General features: G+C 59.9%; 1 protein-coding gene across 1 annotated transcript in view; it reads right to left on the bottom strand.

Moving 5' to 3' along the window:
• Positions 1 to 23,167, bottom strand: part of MYO15A (myosin XVA) — a 46,696-nt gene that overhangs the window by 16,505 nt on the left and 7,024 nt on the right. Inside the window, exons 5-46 of the mRNA XM_081583546.1 lie at positions 22,941 to 23,015; positions 22,723 to 22,813; positions 20,554 to 20,559; positions 20,280 to 20,383; positions 20,130 to 20,193; positions 19,063 to 19,176; positions 18,397 to 18,558; positions 17,313 to 17,426; positions 16,718 to 16,776; positions 16,521 to 16,644; positions 15,516 to 15,611; positions 14,957 to 15,088; positions 14,321 to 14,446; positions 13,545 to 13,622; positions 12,919 to 13,067; positions 12,775 to 12,820; positions 12,483 to 12,607; positions 11,889 to 12,006; positions 11,414 to 11,589; positions 10,893 to 10,977; positions 10,009 to 10,062; positions 9,829 to 9,910; positions 9,623 to 9,753; positions 9,107 to 9,202; positions 7,750 to 7,985; positions 6,310 to 6,473; positions 6,000 to 6,072; positions 5,622 to 5,810; positions 5,308 to 5,453; positions 5,103 to 5,212; positions 4,798 to 4,918; positions 4,540 to 4,607; positions 4,376 to 4,453; positions 4,040 to 4,220; positions 3,823 to 3,955; positions 3,403 to 3,508; positions 3,229 to 3,301; positions 2,067 to 2,188; positions 1,894 to 1,953; positions 1,396 to 1,471; positions 1,000 to 1,115; positions 781 to 899 (exon numbers count right to left, since the gene is read on the bottom strand). Coding sequence (XP_081439672.1) covers positions 781 to 899; positions 1,000 to 1,115; positions 1,396 to 1,471; positions 1,894 to 1,953; positions 2,067 to 2,188; positions 3,229 to 3,301; positions 3,403 to 3,508; positions 3,823 to 3,955; positions 4,040 to 4,220; positions 4,376 to 4,453; positions 4,540 to 4,607; positions 4,798 to 4,918; positions 5,103 to 5,212; positions 5,308 to 5,453; positions 5,622 to 5,810; positions 6,000 to 6,072; positions 6,310 to 6,473; positions 7,750 to 7,985; positions 9,107 to 9,202; positions 9,623 to 9,753; positions 9,829 to 9,910; positions 10,009 to 10,062; positions 10,893 to 10,977; positions 11,414 to 11,589; positions 11,889 to 12,006; positions 12,483 to 12,607; positions 12,775 to 12,820; positions 12,919 to 13,067; positions 13,545 to 13,622; positions 14,321 to 14,446; positions 14,957 to 15,088; positions 15,516 to 15,611; positions 16,521 to 16,644; positions 16,718 to 16,776; positions 17,313 to 17,426; positions 18,397 to 18,558; positions 19,063 to 19,176; positions 20,130 to 20,193; positions 20,280 to 20,383; positions 20,554 to 20,559; positions 22,723 to 22,813; positions 22,941 to 23,015 — 4,578 coding nt within the window. The remainder of the gene's footprint in view (positions 1 to 780; positions 900 to 999; positions 1,116 to 1,395; positions 1,472 to 1,893; positions 1,954 to 2,066; positions 2,189 to 3,228; positions 3,302 to 3,402; positions 3,509 to 3,822; positions 3,956 to 4,039; positions 4,221 to 4,375; positions 4,454 to 4,539; positions 4,608 to 4,797; positions 4,919 to 5,102; positions 5,213 to 5,307; positions 5,454 to 5,621; positions 5,811 to 5,999; positions 6,073 to 6,309; positions 6,474 to 7,749; positions 7,986 to 9,106; positions 9,203 to 9,622; positions 9,754 to 9,828; positions 9,911 to 10,008; positions 10,063 to 10,892; positions 10,978 to 11,413; positions 11,590 to 11,888; positions 12,007 to 12,482; positions 12,608 to 12,774; positions 12,821 to 12,918; positions 13,068 to 13,544; positions 13,623 to 14,320; positions 14,447 to 14,956; positions 15,089 to 15,515; positions 15,612 to 16,520; positions 16,645 to 16,717; positions 16,777 to 17,312; positions 17,427 to 18,396; positions 18,559 to 19,062; positions 19,177 to 20,129; positions 20,194 to 20,279; positions 20,384 to 20,553; positions 20,560 to 22,722; positions 22,814 to 22,940; positions 23,016 to 23,167) is intronic.

The raw sequence follows: 23,167 nt of genomic DNA, 5'->3' as shown, positions 1-23,167 counted from the left end.
TAGAGCCGGGCACATGGTAGGTACCGTCATCCCTCGGTATCTGCGGGGAACTGGCTCCAGGGCCCTTTGAGGGCAATCAAATCCATGGGTGCTCAAGTTCCTCCCATAAGATGACCTTGTATTTGCATATAACCTATGCACATCCCGTTTACTTTATATCACCTCTAGATTACTCTTAACACTTGAAGTGAAAGTTGCTCAGTCGTGTCCGACTCTTTGTGACCCCATGAGGCGAGTCAGACTATACAGTCCATGGAATTCTCCAGGGAAGAATATTGGAGTGGGTAGCCTTTCCCTTCTCCAGGGGATCTTCCCAACTCAGGGATCAAACCCAGGTCTTCCACGCTGCAGGTGGATTCTTTACCAGCTGAGCCACAAGGGAAGCCCAAGAATACTGGAGTGGGTAGCCTATCCCTTCTCCAGGGGATCTCCCCAACCCAGAAATCAAACCAGGGTCTCCTGCGTTGCAGGCGGGTTCTTTACCAACTGAGCTATCAGGGAATTCAATGTAAATGCTGTATAGATAGTTATAAAACCAAGATAGGTGTTATGGGAATAGTTGCCAGTGAGTGAAAAATTTGTTTTGCTTTTTGGAACTTCCTGGAATTTTTCTTTCTGAGTATTTCCCATCCACCATTGGTTGAATCTGCAGACGTGAAGCCTGTGAACACAGAGAGCTGACTGTACTCAGCTGCCGGCCATTGAGTGAGTCGGTGTGGGCCAGCCCGCGCCGCACCCCGCCTACGCCCCGCGTCAACCCTCCCCCCGCCTGCCGCTCACCTGTAGGTGCGCAGGACCCGCAGCTGCCCACTCGCCTCATGGCTGCCCTTGACCACACGCAGGAGCTTGATGCCCGTGTGGGACACAGCCAGCATCTGCACCCCGGTGCCCACGCTGCCCTGGAGAGGGGACAAGGGGCATATGAGGGTCTTCCAGGCTCATCCCCGGAGCCCCTGGGTGGGCAGAGGGTAGGCAGGGGGATGAGCAGGGGGCTCCTACCGTGGCAGGATAGAGGCGGGAGAAATAGACCTCCCAGCTGTCTCGGGCAGTGCTGACCACAGCCCGCTTCACGCTCTCTGTCACCAGGGGCCGCTGTGTGTCCAGCTGGTTCTGGGCTAAGGGACACGGGTCGGGTCAGGACCGGGGCCCCCTCCCCTGCTGACCCGCAGTGCACAGAGGGGAGGTTGACCCTCAGCAAGGAGGTGTCAGACCATTGCGTTCCCAGCGTCCATACTGGGAAACTGATATCCACAGACAGGACAGTGGGGACCGCAGCCAGGCCAGTATAGTCCAACTCAGACCTGCAGCCGGACCCCAGGGAGATGCCAGAAGCAGAGCAGAGAGGGTGGCGGGGGCTCCAGCAGGCTGCCCCTCCCTCCCCACCCCCTGCAGTACCAAACAGGGCTTTCATCTGGAGCCGCTCCTCTGCGGAGATGCGCAGGCAGGCCTCGGAGAGTGTGTCGTGAAGGACCTGTGGGAGGGGCGTGAGGCGGGTGGCTGCGGGACTCCCTGAACCTGGAGCCCAGGCTGGACTGTGTCAGGATGACTGGGGACGGGGGGCTTTCCACGCAGTGAGGGCACCGTGTAAATCAGACCCCACTTCTGAGGACCCTTACCCTTCTTATCTCCACTCTCCCCAGGCCCTAGTCTCCTGATCCACACAGGGGATCTTGGGGTGGACCTTGGGCCCCATGAGCTCAGACCAGCCGTGAGTCTGCTTATATGGGTTGTGGGCTCCCCAATCCCGTCCATGGCAGGGGGTGCAGCAGACCAGCTCCCTGTCCTCACTGCGGATGAGGACCCCAAACCCAAGCAGGAGGCTTGGCAAACGGCTGATCCACACGCCTGCTCCCCTGCTGCCACTCAATGCCGGAAGGCGGGACAGGCCCTCACCTGGCGGAACAGGAGGTCCAGCTGCACGGGGTGGCTGTGATCATCCTTGGGGTAGAACACCTGCGGCATGGGGCTGCCATGAGGCCCTGTGCTCCTCACCACCTGGGTTGTGACCCACTCCCCTGCCCCTGTCAGGCCTTGCACCCCCTCCAGCCTTGGTAGGGCCCCAGCACCTCTTTGCGCAGGAAGATCTGCCAGGGGGCGTCCCGGTAGCCATAGAAGTCGGGGTTCAGGAGGCGGTGCAGCCGCGTCTGTACGGGATCCGCAGGAGGCTCCAGTGACCGCGAGGGCAGCGCTGGGGAGGCAAGGCCTAGGAAGGGCGAGGTTGGGGCAGAGAGGCTTCCTCCCGCTCTGTGGGTAGACACACCTGATCACGTGGGCATGTGGGCACACTCGCTCAGCCCTGCCTTCCTCCCGCATACAGAGACCCAGCCTTGCAGTCCTAATGTGGTGGGGGTGGGGGCCGGGGGTGCCCAGAGCAGTAGACACCAGGCGCTGCCCAGATGGAGGCCCTGGCAAGATGAGCGGAACAGACAGCTCAGAAAGGACACAGCTCTCGGTCCTGGGAGCTGGGGCAGAAATCAAATGGGCGACCTGTGAAAATCTGGAGGCTGGTCTGTGAGGGGCCTGCGGTCTTGGCGGTAGGACAGACCTCCCTGAGGAGGTGAGGTTTGAGACTTCATGATGAGAATAGGCCAGGCAGGCAAGGATCTTCTGCAAAGAGCATTCTCAGCAGGGGGAACAGCAAGAATGAAGGCCCTGTGGCAGGACTGAATTGTGGGCAGCCCAGGAACAGTGAGGAGCAGAGAGCCCCAGGGCGGGGAGCAGGAAGAGGTCAGGCTGGGGGTGGGCCACAGTGAGGAGCCTGGGGTTCATCCCAGGGGCCACTAGAATGTCGTTGGCAGGTGTGATGGGAACTGACTGATCTGTTACGATCACTGTGGCTGCCATAAGGCAGGAGATGCAGAGGTTAGGACTCCAGCTGTGATGTCAGGAGGCCTGGGATTCTGTTCCTGGTCTGACACTTAAGAGTTGTGTGATCTTGAGTGAGTCACTTAACCTCTGTGTCTGTCTTCTCACCTGTGACGTCTATGGGCACAGACAGTACTGTGTTGGAGAGTCTGAGTGAGGATTTAGAGTGGACCTGGCCTGAAATCAGTGCCATGCAAATGCTGATACAATTGCATAGACATCCACATAGTATGTTCACAGAGGCCCAGGGACATGGACACACACACCACCGTCATGCAGACCAAGACTCACCTGTGCTCACACCGACTAACTCGTGCACTCGGACACCTGTCCTCCAGCCCCTCCCTCCCCCCTGGCCCTCACCTGGAGCGGGCCCCATGGATGGCTGCTGTGTGCTGGTCACTGGCTTCACCAAGGCCACGGCCTCTCTGGGGACCTGTCCCCACAAAGATGGCCCACCACAGTACACAGAGGCTCCCTCAGAGGCCCTCCTTTGTCTTCTCTTCCGCCTGGGCCCCACCAGCCCCAGCCCCTCACCTGGGTGCTGCGTGCTGCCGCCGGGGGGCTCATCTGCCCCCTCAGGATCGTCAGGGCCTCCTCATGGGGATCGGGCCGTTTTATGAACACCCTCCCGCCGTCCTTTCTGGGGAGCAGGACGCTGAGCCTCCTCTTCACAGCCACACAGTCCCACCCAGGAACTTTCTCCTCTCCCCCCATCACTGTACACGATAACCCCGAGAGGACCAGAGACGGGCATGGGGGTCACACAGCACCCCTAGAGAGCGGTCCTCGCCTCCCTCTGCTGGGGGTGGGGGGGTCTCATCTGGACCACCTGGGTGAATAGACACTCCCTAAAGGCTGCTGGGCAGGGTGCTGTGAGCCCAGCAGACGGGCACACGGGGGGGGGGGGGGGGGCAGCCACGCAAGAGGGCCAGAGGGCTGGGTGGGTGGGCTGACCTGAGAGCCTCAGGCCGGCCCCCCCGGGGCAGCTGCTGGTGCTGCCTGACAATGTCCTTGATCTGCTGCGTGGGTTGTGGGAAGTGCTCCGAGTTGAGGGTCGAGGACCGGACCAGCTCCAGGCAGGGTGAGGCTGTGGCAAGGCATGGTATAGGGGCCAGGTGAGTCCACTCTCCTGTCCCATCTTGGGAAGCCCCTGCTGCAACAGGACACTCACTGCTTTCTGGAGAAGCCCAGCCCTGAGGCAGAATAGGGGCAGCCACAGGCTTGGTGGGGGGCCTCGGGGCCTTGGCCAGAGGGGCGGGGGCCATAGGCTTCGGAGCAGAGCGCAGGAGCACGGGCTTGGCCGGGGGTCCGGTGCCTACAAACTTCGGCTGGGCCTCTGGCGCTAAGGGTTTCTGTTGAGAGCAGGGTGTGAGGAGGATTTCCTGGGTCACATCAGTCTGCTCTCAGGAACTCCACGTTGGCCCAGGAGAGGCGGAGGGGGTTCCTGGCTCAGAGAAGTGCAGCAATGCCCTGGGGCAACACAGCACTCATGGGGGGCCAGGCTTACCTCTGGGGGCAAGGGCCTTGGGGTGGGATTCAGGGGCTGCTGCTGGAGTGCCATGGCCTTCAGGGTCATCTCCCGGGCCTGTAGAGAGTGGGGGTGAACGGGTAGGCCCAGGCTTGGGCCCCACAGGGCCCCCTGGCAGGACACCCCTGTCCCTTGGCACTCACCAGCAGCACAGCCTGCTTGTGGATGAAGGCTTGCTGCAGGGCCAACGTGGAGGCATCCAGGCCTGGAACTGGGGTGACCGGGTCAGGGGGCACAGATCCAGAGATGAGGGAGGTGAAGGTGGGAATTCCCTACCCTGCCCGCCCCGCCAGCTCACCCCCCAAGCCTGAGGCTGCCTCTGTTCTAGGGCTGAAGCTGCCCTGAGCACCGCAGGGCCCCGCCCAGCCCAACCCTGAACCCGACCTGGAGTAAGCACTGACTTGGCTTTGGCTTTGGCTCTGGGGGTCTCCTGGGGGGGCCTTCAGTGCTGCTGCTGCCATCTCCACCAGGCTGGCCTCCCCCTTTCATGCGGTAGGCAATGGCTGTTGGCTTCTCCAGGTCCTGGGGGGCAGATGGCTCAAGTGACGGCCCCAATGCCATGCTCCCCAGACTCCAAGGCAACGGGCACCTGACACTGCCACCACCTCCTCCCAGGGGCCCCCCTCTGGCCACCCTAGAGCCCGGCTGCAAGAGGCTCCTGTGCACGCGCCCTGCTGTGGCCTGCAAAGGCCCGCTGTGTCCCTACCACATCCCCGTAGGACAGCACAGGGTCGAAAAGGCTGTCCAGGTAGCAGTCCAGCCCCTTGTGGGGCACAGCGGGCTCTCCAAGGCTGTCTGAGTCTGGTGGGGTTGGAGGAAAGTCAAGTTCTTTCCTCCTGCTGATCACCCCTCCTGCCCCCAGGCTCCCTCCCACCCAGAGACAGCAGCCACTGCTGGTGGATCTTGGAGGGTCCCTCTCTGAGGCTCAGTCTCCCCATTTGTACCGTTCTCATTGTGGCTGCAGTACCCATCGGAATCGGCCACAACAGGCACAAGCCCCTGGGGCTGGGGCCTGGTGGGTGCGTCATCGTCTGAGTCCCAGCTGTTCCCGAACACCCTGGGGGATGGGGAACACAGCAGCTGAGCCCCCAGCGGACCCTACTCTGTGCCCCGGAGTTCTCCCTTTGAAGGTAGGCCCCCTCCCTGAAGACCTTGAAGTTCAAGTTCAGCTCACAGCCACCAGCATGCAGGAGGGGGGCCTCGGACTGGGAGAGACCACCTCTACCTGAGGCCTCCCCTGCAGGCTGAGGGCCCCTCCGCACCCACGAGGAAGTAGGCTTTCCGTCGAGGAAACTCCCTGAGCAGCTCGAGGTCTGACACCAGGTCCAGCACGTAGTCATGGCCAGCCAGCTCTGCCCACTGGACCCCGTTTTTCATGGCCACCGTCCAGCCTCGCCAGCCGTCGACCAGCCCCCTGGTGATAGCACGTGGAGGGATGGGAATGAGGGACAGCACCAAGAGGTACCACCTGGGGAGACCCTGGATGGAGCCAGACACATGACTGGAGTGGACACTCTGGGACTGGGGGACCTGGCTTCCCACCCCCACCTCCTCCTTCCCTGGTGTGCAAGGGTGTGCTGGGTGGGGCATCCCAGGAGCCAACCTGTGCCTCAGAATGTCTCCGGCTACCTCCTCCCCTGTACTCCAGGAGTGCACCGGGCAGGAGAACTGGTCACCTGGGCAGCAGCAGGTGCGGGGCTCAGCCCCAAGCATCTACTGCCGGTCCTGCCGCCTCCCCGCCCTTGTCCTGGGCCCTGATTGCACATCCTCACGGCCCTGCTCCCAGCCCCGGTCCAGGTCCCACCCCTCCCCCACACTGACCTCTCTCCAGGCTGCTTGCAGCAGGGCCACCCAACTTCTCCTAACCCCGGGCTCTGCTGCCCCTCCATGGGAGGCAGGGGAAGATAGCTCACCGTTGAAGCAACCCACATCCAGTGCCATGCTGGCCTTCTCCTGGGTGGCTGTCCACTCAAGTTGAGTGGGAGGGAAGGTGCGGGCAGCCCCAGAGACCATGGCCTGCATGAGGCGATGTTGACACACGGCCTGGAAGCCACCCCGCCCGTGATCAGACACAAACCTGGTGGGTAGAAATTGGAGCAAGGATGAGGCTAGCCAGAAGTGGGGGAAACCCTGAGACAGGTCAGGGATGCCCAGGCCAGCCCAGAGCTCCGAGATTGGGCTGCCAATGATTAGGGCAGCTTGGAGCTCCCAGGCTAAGCTGAAAGCATCCAGGCCAGCCAGGGGTACCTCAAGCCAACGGGAGTCCAAGGACACCAAAAAGGTTCCGGGCAGGCCCAACTAAGCTCAACAGAGCAAAATGTCATTGCCAGGATGGGGCCTGCAGGAGGTGTGAGCAAAGATCTGCCCTCCAGGGACTTCCTCCATTTTACCAGGCCACCTGGGTGGTCATCAGTCCTCTCTGAGCCTCCCACCAAGTTCACAGATGGCTGTGAGGGTTCCAGCTGACCCAGGGTCAACCAACCTGCTCCCTGCCAGGGGCGGGCACTCCTCGTGCCCAGCTCCCCGCCCCTCCCTGCTGCTGGTGGCCTGTGGCTACCACAGGGAAGCTAGAGCCATGCCCATGGGAAGCCCAGCGGGCAGGTAGTGGCCCTGCCCCCAGCAGAGTCCCAGGGAGCTGCCCCTACTGCACTGAGCTCGGGAGGGCTCTGCACGCTCTGCAGCTCACAGCCACCGGTGGGTCCTGTTACCATCTCCAATTCCCAGGTCAGGAAAGAGGCTCAGAGAGAGGCAGTGAGTCGCCCCAGATCACACAGCAGGAAAGTCAGAACTAGGTTTCACACCAAGGGCCTGCTTGAGCTCTTCCCCGTGCAAATCAACCTTGTCACCAAGGAAGGGGACATCACCATCACCTTAACAGGATCAGGATGCTGACGACGGCCACGCTTACACAGCGCTTACCACCAGCCTGTCCTCTCGTCATTTCACACGTTTCCATGATTAATCCTCGCACAGCCTCATGAAGGTACTCTTACCATCCTCATTTTATAGGTGAGGAAACAGGCTCAGAGAGGCTATTTAACTTGCCCAAGGTCACACAGCTCATATGTGGCTGAGCTGGGATTTGAACACAGACTGTTGGGAGTCTACACGCCTAACGACCCTGCTGCAACCCACTGCCCACCACGTGAGAGATCAGAACCTCTCTTCCAGATTCCCCACACCCTAGTCCGGCCACATCTGAGTTCTGGAAGCCCTGTATCCAGTCCTGTCTAACTCCTGCTCTCCGATGTGAAGCCCTGGGCCAGCCTCTGAGCCTGAGCTTCCAGGCACAGAGCCTCCCTCCGGCCTGGCCTGGAATCTGCCCCGGGCCCTGGCTCCCCAGCTCCACTCACTTGAGCAGGTACTTGTCCAGGCGCGGGGACGGTGCGAAGCCACTGAGGCAGGCGGCCAGCAGGAGCCAGCCCCGCTCAGCATTGTGGGTGTTGGGGTTGCGCCACACCTGGTTGGCCAGTTGTGCCAGGATCTCGTCCCGCAGCTCGGGCACCGCCAGCCCCTTCTGCACGATGTAGCTCCCGAAGACGTGGTCCCGGGCACCGTGCAGCTGGGGGTCGCCCATGAAACGTAGGATCTGGCCACAAGCAGATTCTCCTGGGCCTCTCGGAGGGCTGTTCCCACCAGTACCCACCCCCTCATATGCATCCCTCACATATGCTTCCCAAGTCCCCCTGCCCATATAAAAGTTCCCCACAGTAAAATTGTAACAGGCTCATGCGTGCTAAGTCACTTCAGTCGTGTCCGACTCTTTGTGACCCTATGGGCTATAGCCCACCAGGCTCCTCTGTCCATGGGATTCTCCAAACAAAAATACTTGAGTGGGTTGCCATGCCCTCCTGTAGGGGATCTTCCCAACCCAGAGATCGAACCCACATCTCTTATGTCTCTTGCATTGGTAGGTGAGTTCTTTACCACTAGCTCCACCTGGGAAGCCAGCCTGGCTTACCCTGGGCCAAGTGACCACAGCTTGGGGAAAGTCAAGATTTTCCTGCTCACAAACCTTGTACAGCTCCAGCCCCTCCCCTCACCCTGGCCTCCAGCAGGTCCCTCACCTCTGGCTCTATCCAGGCCCCAGAGGGCACTTTCCAGCATCCATACCCAGCCACATCCTCCCATGGAAGCACTGTCTGTGGCTCCCTTGGGCTCCTGGGAGCCCAACCTCAGCTCTGGGCTTGTTGATTAAGGCCTCCTGCCCCTCTGGCCTTACTCTCCTGAGTCTCTGTTCTGACCATGGCAACTTCTCTCCTCTCTACCCCTCCACTTGCCCTGGCTGGGAGACTCTGCTGCCACCTTCCTCTCCAGCTCAAATGCCCCCTCCTCCAGGAAGCCTTCCTTAACTCTGCCCAGGGCTGCATGAGGGGCCTCGTCTGGGCTCCCCGACCCCCATCCCCGCCTCTGTCCACAGGAGTGGGTCATTCATTAGGTCTGCTCCGTCTCCCCTTTCAGACGAGGCTCTACTCTGGAAGCTCCAGAGAGACTGGGAGGCAGCCATGTTGCCGAGATGACTGTGAGAAGACAGGCCCCCATCCCCAGACCCCACCCCAGAGAGGAGGACAGACACTGTCTCCTAGAAGTCCCTCCTCCAAGGGCTCAGGGCCTGGGCTGGTGGAGGGTCCAGGGGAGCAGCATGGGGGTCTCCTGTCTCGCTTCAGGGCCGGGGCTGTGATTTAGAAGGTGGTCTGTGCAGACTCGTACCAGCTTGAAGATGCCCACGGCCTCCACGTGGTGCTCCGCTGGCAGCCGCGTGAGGGGCGTCCTCAGAGGCACGTTCAGCATCCCAAAGGCAGGCTCCTGGGCACAGAGCAGGTGCCTGGGCACAGAGCCGGGAGGCATGGGCACCTCCGGACCCGCTGCTCTAGGCCGGGTCGGGGCACACAAGCCTGAGGGGCCTGGGCTCTGGTCCCCAGCGTGCAGACGGAGATGCAGTGCATCAGGGCAGAGCTCCCCGAGACACCCCCAGAGGGCAAGAGATGAGCAGCGGGGGTGATATGCTGTGGGTACACTCACTGCTTGTCAGATTTCTGAAATGTTTCCAAACAGTCACTGCCCGAGCCCCTGAGGGCCCCCCACCACCATCCAGGCCCATGGAGCCCCCAGACTCCTCATGACCCAGCAACTGGAGGGCTCAGGCCTGCTCTCAAAGGGCGTGGCCAGGAGTCAGCCGTATCTGAGGATAATGCCAGCTGTCACTGGGTCTCTTCCAGCTCTTACCTTGAAGTGGCACCGGACAAACTTGGCCATTGGGTAGTTGTTGATGTCTAGGGGCAGCGTGACCCGGGGCTCGGCCCGAAGCCGGGGAGTCCGCACAAGGGCCACCCGGGGGCCCTGGGCTGTCCTGAGGCCTGTGGACAGAGGAGGCCTGAGGGGCCTGGCCCCCAGGCCAGCCCGCCCCCCAACACCGCCCAGCGCTGACATACCCGCCACAGCTCGCAAGAGCCCAGCCAGCTCCACTGGGACCTCCAGGTGCCCCACGGCCACCACCTGCCGCTTGCTCAGCTCCTGGGGGGTCAGCACAGGGTGAGAGGACAGGCCTGCCACACCCCCACCTGTCGGCCTCCCTTCCTGTCCCCCGCAGCCGCCCAGACCCCCACACCCACCTCCTGCTCCCGCAGCCACGCCTCCTCCACCCGGAGCCTCCGCTCTGCCCTCAGCTGCAGGAGAGCAGACGGTCAAGGCGGGCAGCGGCGGGCAGAGGGGACGGTGGCCCCAGGCCTACCTCACAGACGGGGGAAGCAGTGGCGCAGCCAGAGAAATGGGTGTAGGAGGAAGAGAGCAAGAGACTCAGGCAGAGGGCAGAGCAGTGACGCTTTGGGGAAGGAGAGATGCACAGGATGTCAGAGAGTAGCAGAGAGGTGTGTTCTGGGGCCCCTCCCTGGAAAGTGTTAGTCCCTCAGTCGTGTCCAACCCTTTGCGACACCCCATGGACTGTAGCCTGCCAGGTTCCTCTCTCCAGGGATTCCCCAGGCAAGAATACTGGAGTGGTTGCCAATTCCTTCTTCAGGGGATCTTCCCGACTCAGGGATCGAACCCGGGTCTCCCACATTGCAGGTGGATTCTCTACCGTCCTGGGGCTACCAGAGAAGCACCTCCCTGGTGCCCCACAAAACTCCAGCAAAGGCACACAGCTCCTCGGGGCTACGTTTGTCTGTCTGGCTGTGGAAATGTGACAACAGGCCGAGACCGGCACCAAGACAAGGGCAAAACCAGAGCGAGTGCTGCTCGGGTCACCAAATTCTAATTGTGCCCGGTTACTGGGCCCTGCTGTGAGCCCTGGGCCGGGCCACACCCTCCCCGCAGCCTCTCATTCAACCCCTGTACATCCCAAGGGGTGCGTGAGGAGAGCAGGGCTAGAGAGGGACAAGCGGGGACCGAACCTAAGCCTGTCCAGGCCAAATGCCTCCTCCCCGTCCCTGCTGCCCCATGGAGCCCAACGGGGCAGGCCTGGTTCTGCGGGGAGGGACAAGAGCCCAGCCTGCAGCACCTTGAGGTAACGCCGGTGGCTCGTGTACGTGTGCACCAGGGCCTGGAACTTCACCAGACGCCTCCTCATCTGCTGATACCGCTGCCTGGGGCGGGGAGAAGAGGAGAAGGGGTTTTGAGTAGGAGGGCCAGGGGGCCGGGGTCATGGGTGACACCTTGCTGGGGTGTCAGTGCCCACACTTCACTCTGGGACCCAATGCAAAAAGGGAAACAAACTCAGAGAGGGGCAGCGACTTGGCCAAGGTCACACAGCAAATGGAGTGGCAGGGCCTGTTGGCCATCCCAGAGTATGGCAGATGCAGGGTGGGGCCCCTCTTGGTTGGCTGGATTCCTACCCACCAGTCATAAGGACCAGGGGTGGGAGGGAAAGACACACAGAATCTGATCACCCTTCCCACAGAGGCTCCTACTCTCAGCTTGCATGCCTCTGGTAATGGGGAACTCACTACCCAAGTTCAGGCCTGGCCTTCCTGGGGCCTGGCCACAGAAGCCCAGGGAGCCCTGCCCACTCTGGGCCTGCACCTGGCCAGGTAGCCACGGGCCCGGCTCTGCAGCAGGATGATCTTGCGGCGTAGGGAGCGGAAACGACGCTGGACAAAGAAGCCGCGGAGGCAGCGCTGTAGTGTGAGGGCCGCCAGGCTCAGGACGTGGTCCCGCATGCCCTCCAGCAGCTGATGCAAGTGCTCCTTCAGGAAGAGCTGGGGGCAGCAGGCAAGTGCTGAGGCTGAGAACCCCGGGCACTGCCTGGGCCCACCCTCCCCAGGAGTCCCTGGAGACAGAGGACAGGCCAGCCCCGGATCAGGCAGAGGATGGGCCAAGTCTGGAGAGGTGGGTAAGGCAGGACGGTGAATCAGACAGTGAGAGAGGCCAGGCAGAGTCTAGAGGTGGGATCAGCATCCATGCCCCAGCTCGGCCGGATGGCCTCTGGCCTGGGCGCTTCTGAGCCCACAGTCTCCAGCCACAGGGCACCCAGGGGCTGAGCGTGGGTAGGACTCACCTTGCTGACACCAACACAGTACATGTTTGGTGTGACCGTGCATAGGCGGCTCAGCACCGACACACACATGTCCCCACTGGCTGGCAGGTTGTGCTGGAGGGCCACTAGACAGCGGTACCTGCAGGCCCCAAACCCAGCGTGGGGCTATTGGACCTATCCGGCTGCCAGCTAGATCTCAGGGTCACCACCCAACCCCTGTCTCCAGGAGGCCTGGGTCCCAGCAGAGCCTTTATTCATAGTCTCTTCTAACCAGAAAAGGGCTTTCTGTCCCAAGGCTACTTGAAAAGACCATTAAACGATAATAAATGGTTTCAGTAGAAGAAAATGCTTTAACGCCATCTGCTGGAAACTTGTCATATTAGTAATAATGATTAAAATCACTCTTTGGAATCAACATATACGTAATGAAACTATAAAAAATGCAAAGTAGTAAATATATCTGCCATGTAACAGCTAGTATGTGGTGGTCTTGTGTAGTGCACAACCTGAGCAATTATGCATGGCCAGCCCTATTCTGCCTGGGTTGTGAATTCCGGAGGCCATGGGGGGCTGGGTAGGGGTCTGCAGAGCTCAGGAAGCACCAGACCAAGGTACCTGTCGATGAACACCTGGAAGGGCAGCCGCACTGGAAAGCCATCCTTCCGAATCCGCACAGTCTCCAGCAGCCCTGAATAGCGTAACTGGGCCGTCACCACATCACACTCAAAGAGGCCTGGCTCCTGGGGGAGGGCCCAGAGAGGAAGCCTGCATATTGGCCCAAACATGTGCAATGGTCTCCACAGTGGGCTGGGCAGATGGGAGGTCCAGAGAGGCAAAGCCACTTGCCCAAGGTCATACGGCATGGGGAGCCGACTTGGCTTCCCCAGGGGCCCCCGCCATCACATACCTTCTTGTGGTTGGGCTTCAGGCACCGGACGAACAAGGGGTTACATCTGGGCAGAGTCGAGAGGAGGGCAGTGTGAGGCCCTGGGGAAGGAGGGTGCTTGCCCCCAGGGTCACAGGGTGGGTGCCCACACCCTGCCACACCCACCTCTCCATCTTTTCCACCAGGTCCAGAAGTGACTGCTGGAACTTGGCGGCCACCGTGTGCGCCTTGTAGAGCCGGGAGACAGAGCTGCTCTTGCCCAGGTGCTGAGGGGTAGCCTGAGGGGCGTGGCTGGAGAAGAGGTGTGCTACCACCTGGGCCAGCAGTCAGGGTCAAGGTGCCAGGAGCCAGGAGACAGAAGGGGGAAGGGCCCAGAGGCAGAAACAAGGAGGGAAATGGACAGAGGGGAAGAGAAAGGGGAAGAACAAAAGGCATTGGTTTCTGGACTCGGAGATCAGAAAGTGACCGCTCGACCCCTGCCCTGACTGAAGGCCATGCCCTCCCGGCTGGCATTCTTCTCTAATTAGGGTGCTCAGTACCTTCCAAGTGGCCTGCCTGTGGGGGAACATGGGGCACTGTCTCCATGCCTGGCCCCAAGGGGGCCTGTGACACACCTGTCCATGAACTCTGGCAACGACCTAGGGGGGACGTGGAGGCCAAGAGGAGGTGGGGGTAGGAGAACTGCCCAGGGAGGAGTAGGCTTGGGTGAACCAGAGGCAGGACTGAGCTGGGAGAGGGGTCTGACAGTGGGCTGGGTGTTCCGGGGGGCTGGGGCAGCGAGGCTCATTCACCCGAGTCCGGCTCCGCACAAACAGGTCCAGCACGTCCTGGCGCACCTGGTCATGGTTCTTGTCCAGGAACTTGTGCACCTGGGGGGGGGGGGGGCGGGGCAGTTCCGTGTGGACCCCACCCTACTCCACCAGCCTGGGAGACAGGGAGGAAGGCTAACCCATCCCAGGGTGTGTGCGCTGCCTGCTCCCCTCCTCTTCCCTTCTCCTTATAGTGGGTCAGGGGCTCACGGCCCCAGGTGACCCTGGCCCTGCCCCCGTAGGCCTCAGTCTCCCTGTCTGTCCTGAGAGGGATGGGCCCCTCCACCTGCTATGGTTCCCCCTTTCCTGTCCCACTGTCCTCTCAACTCCCTGGGGAGGGGGGAGAGGGGGCAGTAGCCACATGCCCAGTCCACGTTGTGGCCCATCCTCAGTAAGGACTCTGTCCTATGCCCATTCTAGAGATGAGGAAAATGAGGCCCAGTGGGGACAGAGGCTTAGAATCCTGGTCTGAGACACCTCAGGGCAGGAAAGAGCCGAGATGACAGCAGTAACAGCGATCACTACTGATGGGCAGGACCTCTTCACCATCCCCGTCGAGCTCTGGACTTCTTCACTCACCCCAGGAGATGGGCACTATCGTTCCCACACTTCCGATGAGAAAGCTGAGACTCAGAGAGGTAGAGGGACTTGGCTGAGATCACATAGCTGAGGATTAGCAGGGCCAGACTGCAACAGGTCTGGGTGTCTCTGGCGTGGGGACTGGGACTGAAGGCCATGTGGGCCATTTGGGATCTCACCTGGTAGGTGACTTTGCCCGCGTAGTGCTTGATGGTGAACTCAGGCAGCGGCATCTTGGGCTTGGAGTAGAGTGGGTTGGCGCCGTGGTGATAATGGCACTTCTGCAGAAATGTGTGGTCTGTGGCCTGGGGGCAGGCAGGGGTCAGCGGGTGGGCAGGGCCCAGACATCCAGTAGCTGGCCTGGTGGCAAATTCTCCAGCCCTGACTGGTCCCCCGCAAGCCACAGGAAGGAGGAGCAAGTCCCTGCTCCCCTGGCTGCCCGCTGCTCAGTATGGGCAGCCTGAATGGACCCTGCGGAAGGGTGGGCTCCCAGCTGCCTTCCCTCCAGCCCACCTGTCTCTGCTCTCTCTAGTCCCACTGACCGGAGCACCCATACCACTCTCGTGTTTTCCAATCAGAATCTGAGGCCCAACCCCAAGGTCACCTCCTCCAGGAAGCCTTCTGTGACTTCACGGGCTGGCGAAGCCCCTCCTCCAGAGCCCCCATCCAGCCTCAATCACCCCAGGTTTGAAAGGCAGGTTGGGTGTCCTGACCCCCCGACCCAAGCCCAGAGCAGAGTGGAGTGCAGGACTCAGGCCCAGTGGGGAAGCAGGCTCAGAGTGCCGCGTGCTCCAAGCAGCGTACTCAGTGCACACCTGGGGGAAGCAGCACTGGTCATCAAGGATGCGCAGGATGCCGTAGGGCTTCAGCGAAAGGAGGTTGATGCAGGGCTGGTTGTTGGCGAAGGTGACCTCCCGCCAGTCGATCTGTTCGCGCATGTACTCCTCCTGTGGGCAGCAGGCCTCGGCCTCCAGCCCCTCCCAGTGCCTCCCACCCTGTCCCCCAGGTGGACACCACCCAGAGGGGCTCAGCCGGGGCACCTCCGCCTGCACCCCTCCCAGCACAGGGAGCTCACTCCCAGCAGGGCAGCACAACACGAGCCACCTCTGGGCCCTGCTCATCCCCGGTCTGGACAGCCCTGCAAGGGTGAGGAGGACCACAGGAGGGCTCTTCTCTGGGCTCAGCACCCTCGCACCTGCCCCTCCAGAGCAGGGCCTATGCACATGCTGGTCCCTAGCTCAGAGCGCGTCGCCCTCCACTGGGCCTACGGGTGACCTCTCGTTTGTCCTTAAAGACCCAGCGCAGCCTGTCTGCCTCCGAGGAGGCCCAGCAGCTGGCAGGACAGGACGGAGGGCGGACAGAGAGGCTTCTCACCTGCTCCTCCTGGAAGACGATCTTGTTGAAGAGGTACTGGAGGCTCTCGTTCGCATAGTTTATACACAGCTGCTCGAAGCTGTTAAAGCTTAGGTCCTGCCAGATGGGCAGAGAGGCTGGGCCCTGCACTTCCGTGGCCAGCAGCCCATCTGTCCCCACCCAGGGCCTGCCCACCTCCCTTCCCCATACAGGCTTATCCTCGACTTCCACAACCACAACTTCAGCAAGCTGGAGCCCTGCGCACAGACCCTCTGCTCAGACCCCTCGGGGGCTCCCTCTGGGCACAGGTGAGAGCCCAGTGGTTTGGGAACCATGGGAGGTGGCCCAGGTAGTGGCTGAGGCCCAGGCCCTGGAACCTTCTACCTGGGTTCCGGTCCTGGGTCTGCCACTTTCTACCCCAAGTGCCTCAGCTTCCCCATCTGTAAAATGGGGATGACAGTGCCCACTTCCCAGGCGACTGTCACGATTAAGTGAGTAACAAGCCAAGGGCTCAAAACAGCAGCTGGCACATAACAGGAGCCATGGGAACCTCAGTGGCCCCTTCTGCTGTTCTGATCTTGCCTGTCTTTCTCCACGTCCCCCACTCTGACCCCCAAAATGACTTCCAGCTCCCCATACCCCTGAGCCTTTGCATGACTATTCTCTCCACCTCAAATGCCTTGTCTGGCTCTTAAGGAATCAGCTCAGGACATCTCGAGGAAGACTTCCCTGATGCCTGCCCAGCTAGGGATCTTCTCCAGGCTCCCCCAGCACAAGGCTGCCTCTGTTATGGCTCTGACCACATGTGTTTGTCTGCTTCTGTTTGCTGGAATCCCACCCAGTCCCTCCTGGAAGCACCCAAAGGATAGCGCCCAGGTCTGGTCCTTTGTGGGGTCCCTGGTGTCACCCACAGAGCCTGGCACCCGGAAGCCCCAGGAAATGCTTGTGGATGAATGGAGGGAGATAATAATGGGGGGAGGGCCCTAAACAGTTGATGGCTCTAGAGCCTCCCCCTCGGAGCCCCACCTCGAAGCCATAGATGTCCAGGACAGCAATGGACAGCACGTCCTTCTGTGGGGACACCAGCGCGTTGACCCTGGCGATGAGCCAGCTGAACAGCAATGCGTACAGGACCTTGGCGATGGCATCCCTGGAGCAGAGAGGTGTTGAGGGGGCAGGTATAGTGAGGAGGCAGGGGGCCTCAGATGGGGCTGCGGCCTTACCTGGCATCCACGGCACTCTCCACCGTCAGGGGGGTGAAGATCTTCTCTCTCATGGTCTCCTGGGGTGCGGGGGGAGGTGGGCTCTGAGTGACAGTGCACAGGCCACCATCTCCAGGAAGTCCCCAGAGAACTGGGGGGTGGGGCGTGGGGCGGGGATCATGGAGCTGGTGTGACTGGTCTCAGGCACAAAGTCAACCAGGGGGCAGGACGCATACCCTCATCCCTCTGCTGCCTGGCTTGCTGGTGGGGTGGGGGCTGCCTCCACCATCAGGGAGACAGGAGCTTGTATAAGCAGACACAACAGTGATGTCAGCCTCGGGAACGGAGGAAGGGCAGGGGCTATGGGAGGGACAGGCCCAGCCAGGAGTCAGGGGTGGCTCCCTGGAGCGGGCAATGTCTGTGTTGGGTCTGGAAGGTTGAGTGGGTATGAAAACGGGAACAGCTATGCAAAGGCCTGGAGGCTGTAACGCCTTTGGGGTCAGAGGTACCCAACTCTGGGCCCAACTCAGAGATGGACAGGAGTGGAAGAGGGGGAGAGGGGCAGGGGGCCCATATAGCATGGGGCACGAAGCAGCCCCAGCCACCAGGGACTCACAGTCACTTTGAAGGTGATGGCCTTCTGCAGGCCCTCGGGGGAAACCTGCAGCAGCTCGGCCACGGCCTGGATCTCCCGGGCGCTCACCACTGAGGCCACCTCCTGCGCGTCCGTCTGCAAAACACCCACAGGAGTGCCTGCTGAGCTAGATGAGCTCTTTATATAAAATTCATACAAAAAAAAGGAAAGAGTGAAGGCAGGAGAAGGGGATGACAGAGGATGAGATGGTTGGATGGCATCACCGACTCAATGGATATGAGTTTGTACAAACTCCAGGAGATAGTAGACGACAGAGGAGCCTGGCATGCTTCAGTCCATGGGGTAGCAAAGAGTCAGATACAAGCGACTGAACAACAACATACAAACATGGAAACAAGTGAGAACAGCCGGGAAAATTCTCAAGTAGGAATTCCAGGGACTCTGTGAGACAGTAAAACATACAGTTAGAATAATTAAAACACTGTGGGGTCAGACACATAGTTCATAAACAAATCAATGAAGCACAATAAAAAGTGTGGAATCGGACACAAAAGGATACAGGAATTGAGCATTTGATAAATATGTATTTCTCAAGTTGCGAGACTGAGTGACCATTTAAAAAAGAAAAACAACCTGGGATCCCTATCTTGTACCTTACTAGGGTAAGTTTCTGATGAACCAGAGATTTAAATATTTGTAAAAAATCAAACAGAAACCCTAAGAGATCCTGAAAAAACAGGAAAAGGCTTTTATAATTTGAGAGAGATTAGTCTCTAAAAATGATGAAAAGTCTAAAATTTGTATAAGAAAAAACTTGATAAATGAAGTTTCTGAAAATAATCCTTAAAATCTCTGTAGTAAAAAAAAAATCCAAAACACCAAAAAACCTGTAAATAAAGTCAAAACGTAAATGATAAATCAGAAAATATATCTGCAATTCCTACAGATTTCCTTAACACATATAAAGAGCTCGCATATACCAATGAGAAAAAGAGGAACAACCCCAAATTGTGGGCCAAGCACTTCCAGCTGTGAGCTGGCAGCTCTCAGCCTCGGGGGGACGCCCATGTCTCGAGGAAGCTGTCCTGTGGCCCGGTGCCCTCACCTCGTCCTTCTCAAAGTAGACGTTGCCCAGGTGCAGGATGGAGGCCAGGATGCGGAAGATGCTGTCCTGGTCCTCCGCGCTGAAGCCCAGTACCTCCATGGCGGCCAGCAGCCGGCGGAAGTCGTCCGCGTCGCTCTTCCCTGAGATCTCACAGTTCCCACCCTGGGAAGGGTCAGAGTGGGGGTCTAGGACCCTGGGTAGGGCCCTCAGGGTCCCTGCTCTGCCCTGGCCTGCAGCCTGGCCTGGGCTCTCAGCTCTCAATCCACTCCCGAGGGCGAGGGGCTCTGAGCAGCCCTGCATGCCAGGCCCCGTGCCGAAGGCTCTGAGTACATTCCCTTCACCTAACCCTCACATGCCCTGCAATGCAGAACTAATCTGTCCTCATTTTACAGACAGGAAAGTGAGGCTCTGGAGGGAAGTGTGGTCACTCCAGGCCGCTGAGTTCTGTTCCAGGCTCCAGAGAAACAATCACATAGGCCGCCCCCACCTTGGTTTTGGACCCCAGTGACACCTGTCCCCCTTGCCACAATGAGACACTGCAAAGGAACTCACTCCCCCAAACCCCAACACCTTCAGTGTCCATCAGGACATGGCGCTCTGGGCCCACACAGCATGATGGGGCTGGGGCACCTGGCCAGGGGCCCTCAGACACCTGCTGCCACTCACCTGGTTCAGGTAGTAGTAGGTCTCGGCCTCCTGAAGGCTGAAGGCCTGCCGGAGCTGGGCAGGCAGCCCAGCCAGGAGCTCATAGAAGATGTGGTAGTTCCTCTCGTTTCTGGCCTACGGAGTGGTGGGTGGGTGCACAGAGGGGAGCCACCCACCCGGGTGACCCCCAGACACACATACAAGCCCAGGTGTGCCCACAAATACACACACACACACACACACACACACACACACACACACACACACACGGGCCTCAGGTGAGACTGGCGCCTCTGTGTTGAGTGACCCCAGCCTGGCACTGGCAGGGGTAGGGGGACCTGGCGTGCTGGTGGGAAGGAGCTCTGAGCAGGATTTAACTTTGGAGAAATAAGCACAAGGTGGAAGGAGCCCCAGGAGACTTGCGGAGCCCACCTGCTGGTGGGGAGACAGACTCCTGGCAGACCAACGTGAATGGGGAGAAGTGCTCTGCAAGGAAATGCTGCAGCAGTGGGTGGGCAGGTCTGGTGGGTGGAGGGGCTGCATTTTTACTGGGGGATCTTCCTCCAGCAGGTGGCGTTCTGGGGAAGACTCGGAGGAGGTGAGGGGCTTGGCCTGGCAGGTGTCTAGGGGCGAGTGCTCCAGTTACAAAGAACAGTTGAGCAAAGGCCCTACAGCAGGACGGTGCCTGGTGTGCTTCCATGACAAAGAGATGGGCCACAGGCTCATATATACACACACACACACACATACATACAGATACACACACATACATACACAGATACAAAGATACACACACACATACACATATACACAGATACACACACACATACACACGCATACACGCACACATATATACGCATGCAAAAATGCATACACATATACATACACAGAGATTCACATACATGCACATACATACACACATATACACACACAGACACCTACGTTCGTACATACACACACACACAAGAAGATGGGCCACAGGCTCACACACACACAGACACACACACACACTGCTCAGCCAGGTGCCAGGCTCCGAGGGTCTGCTTGACCCCCCATCTGGACACACAAGGCCTGGAGAGCCAGCCCACCTGAAACACGATCCTGGATTTCTCGAGCAGGTACTGGGAGGTTATGGCACCAGAGATCACGCCCCTGGGTGGGTGGGCACAGTCAGGGGTCGGGTTTGTGCCTGGCACAGTGCACACAGACCCTGCAGGTTCCTTCACCAGCCCACTCACCTTTCCAGAAAGATCTCCACAAACTTCCCGAAGCGGCTGGAGTTGTCGTTCCTGACGGTTTTGGCATTACCAAAGGACTCCAGGAGGGGCGTGGCCTCCAGGATCTGAGCGCCAGAGGACGACGTGGGCATTGTGGGGAGTATGCAGAGCCAGCCCAGGATCCCCTTTGTGAGGGTGGTGGGTTCCCTGCAGACCCCTGAGGCCACCCAGGCCCCCCGCCCCGCCTCCTGCTGCCCCACTGCACCACACATGTGTGTGCACACACACCCAGTACCTTTATCTTCAGGAGCCACCAGGACCAAAGAGGAGGAGAGGGACAAGAACAGAAGTGTGTCACCTACAGGACTGACCGGCTCCCCCCAGGATGCGAATCACAGAGGGACTGGACAAGCCCTCCAAGCCCTTGGCGGGCAGGAGAGTCACCAGGTGAGAGCAGACTCCTGAGCCTCGGAGACCCAGGTGTCTGGGCTCAGGGACCAAGATGTGGTCCCAGGCTGGGGGCTCTGAGGATGTCCTTGTGCCCTGGCGTCCTGGAAGGGCCTCCTTTCTGCCCTGCTTAGCTCCCACCTGAGGTCCTCTGCAACCTGAGTGAGGTCCTGCCCCCACCCCCCACAGCTCCCACCCCTTGGGCTGGAAGGCCTGGCACAGCCCCGCTTCGTCTCCTGTCCCTTCCCTGGATCTGCCCAACACTGCAGTCCCCCTGACTGTGCCCACGCTGACCTCTGGGTGTTAGAGTTCTGTTCCCCTGCAGCCCTCAGCCCTTTGCTCAGCCCCTGTCTCCTGCTGGAACGTCAGCCCCACAGGCAGAAATCTGTCTGCACATGCCTGGTGCCCAGCATCCACACAAGACCTGGCACTTAGGAGGCCTTCAACAAACATCTGCAAAGGGGCTTCCATGGAGGTCCAGTGGTTAGGACTCTATGCTTTCACTGAAAGGGGCACGGGTTCAACTCCTGGTTGGGGAACTAAGATTCCCATGTGCCATGCATCGCAGCCAAAAAAAAAAAGAATCTGCTGAATGGATGAAATAGAGGTTAAAGGGCAGAGCCACCAGGTCATAGCAAATTACAGTGCCCACTTAGCAAGCACCTACTGCATGCCAGACCCTTCGTCCCAATTACAGCATTGTTAATGATCCTACGAGGTAGATGCCAGTATCAGCCATTTACAGATCAGGGAGCTGAGGCTGGGAGAGGTGTGGCCACTTGCCCAGTACTCCAGGGTCGGAAGAGCGAGGGCCCATAGCCCGAGCTTGGTGGTGTAGGCAGTGTTTTCTCTGGCTGCACTGTTTCCTTGGGATGAACTCTCAGGTGAAGCAAGAGGGCCCGGGGTACACAGAAGTGACACCTGTTACCCTGGTAGACTGGGCCAGTTTCCTGCACTCACAGTCTAGCTAGCTTGGTCCCAGAAATATTGCCCACTGCACAGAGGAGTGGACTGAGGCCCAGAGAGGCCTGGGGGCGAGCCTGGGAGTGCTCCAGGAGTCAGGGTCCACCTGGGCTTTGGCCTGTACTATCCCTTAGTCTGGGTGCCCCTTGAGGGCATCTGGGGTGAGTTCCCCCCCTGGTGCCTGGCATGAGGCAGGCACACAGCCCAGGGCGGGACCATCAGGGCCCTGGGGCCGTCCAGCCTGGTCTGCAGGTGCGGTGGTGCTGTGTTTGGGCTGGGCAGCATTTAGCGCCCTCCTAAGACCTCACCCCAGGGACCCTTGTCACATCTCAGCCCAGACATGAAGCCTGTGGCCCAGATATTGGTTGATCAAAGCACAACTGGGTTCCATAAGGACTCATGGCCGAAACCAGTCCAACAGAAGGAGCCCCGAGACGTGCTGGCCCCTGGGCCACGGTGCTGCAGCACCATCATGCTGGCCAATGGGAGACAGATGAGGATGACAGTCAAGCATGGCAGGAGTGGGCAAGACAAGAGACGTTGTTTAAGACCATAGCCCCAGCCATGCCCGGAACGGACCCAGACGGCCCGACTGCAGGAGCAGGCTTAACAGGTGCTGTGGCCTGCTCCCAGAGCCTAGCCTGGGCAGGGCACACAGTAGGTCCTTGGGAAGCCTTTACCGAGGTTCTAACATTCTCAGTTCTGGGAACCCAACTTTGAGCAGACCTCCCATCCTTCAGACCCTGGCCAGGCCTTCTCAGTGTCCCAGAACCTCCTGCCTGCAACCCCCATATTCAGGCCAGTCCTGCTTCCTTCACGACCATGAAGCTGAGGCCAGGTGGCAGGTGTGGATGGTGCTCCCGGCCCACGCAGCCTCTATTTGGGCCGCTCCAGGAAGCTGGAACGTAGAGCTCATGCAGGGGGACATGAGCAGGAAGGAACTCCCAGGGAGGGCAGGCAGAAAGAGCTCCCAGTCCTACAAGCCCTCCCCGTGCATCCCTGGGCACTGGGCTGGGGGAGATGGACAGACCACGCAGCTGAGAGATGGACACACCTGCCGTGTGACGCCCTGCTTCTGACTCATGGCCGCCAGGTAGCGCAGAATCAGCTTCGTGGCCTCAGTTTTTCCTGAGCCGCTCTCTCCGCTGCCCAGGCAAAGGGGCAGAGTGAGCTGCCACCTGCTCACGGCCCCCTTCCCCAGGCTCCCCTGACCCCATCGTGACACAGAAGGACACAGGTAGGAGGCCGGTCCCCAGCCCCACCCCTGCTCACCTGATAATTATGCATTGGTTCTGTTTGGCATCGAGCATTTTGGCGAAGGCGAGATTTGCAATTGCGAAGAGGTGGCTGGAGAGACAGGTCACAGGGTTCCTGGGCAGGCCTTGCCCTGTGCTCCCAAACCTCCCAGTGGGCGGGCAGGGGGCACCTCTGCCCAGCTGAGTGGCTAGTCCTGCTCCACACCCACCCCTAGGGGAATGTTCCTGCAAGGCTCCCTGTCC

The sequence above is a fragment of the Giraffa tippelskirchi genome, chromosome 3, assembly GCF_054371585.1.
Source record: "Giraffa tippelskirchi isolate mGirTip1 chromosome 3, T2T-mGirTip1v1.2.pri, whole genome shotgun sequence".
Taxonomy (NCBI): Eukaryota; Metazoa; Chordata; class Mammalia; order Artiodactyla; family Giraffidae; genus Giraffa; species Giraffa tippelskirchi.
The sequence above is the reverse complement of the archived record's forward strand: the minus strand, read 5'-3'. Positions and strand labels throughout refer to the sequence as shown.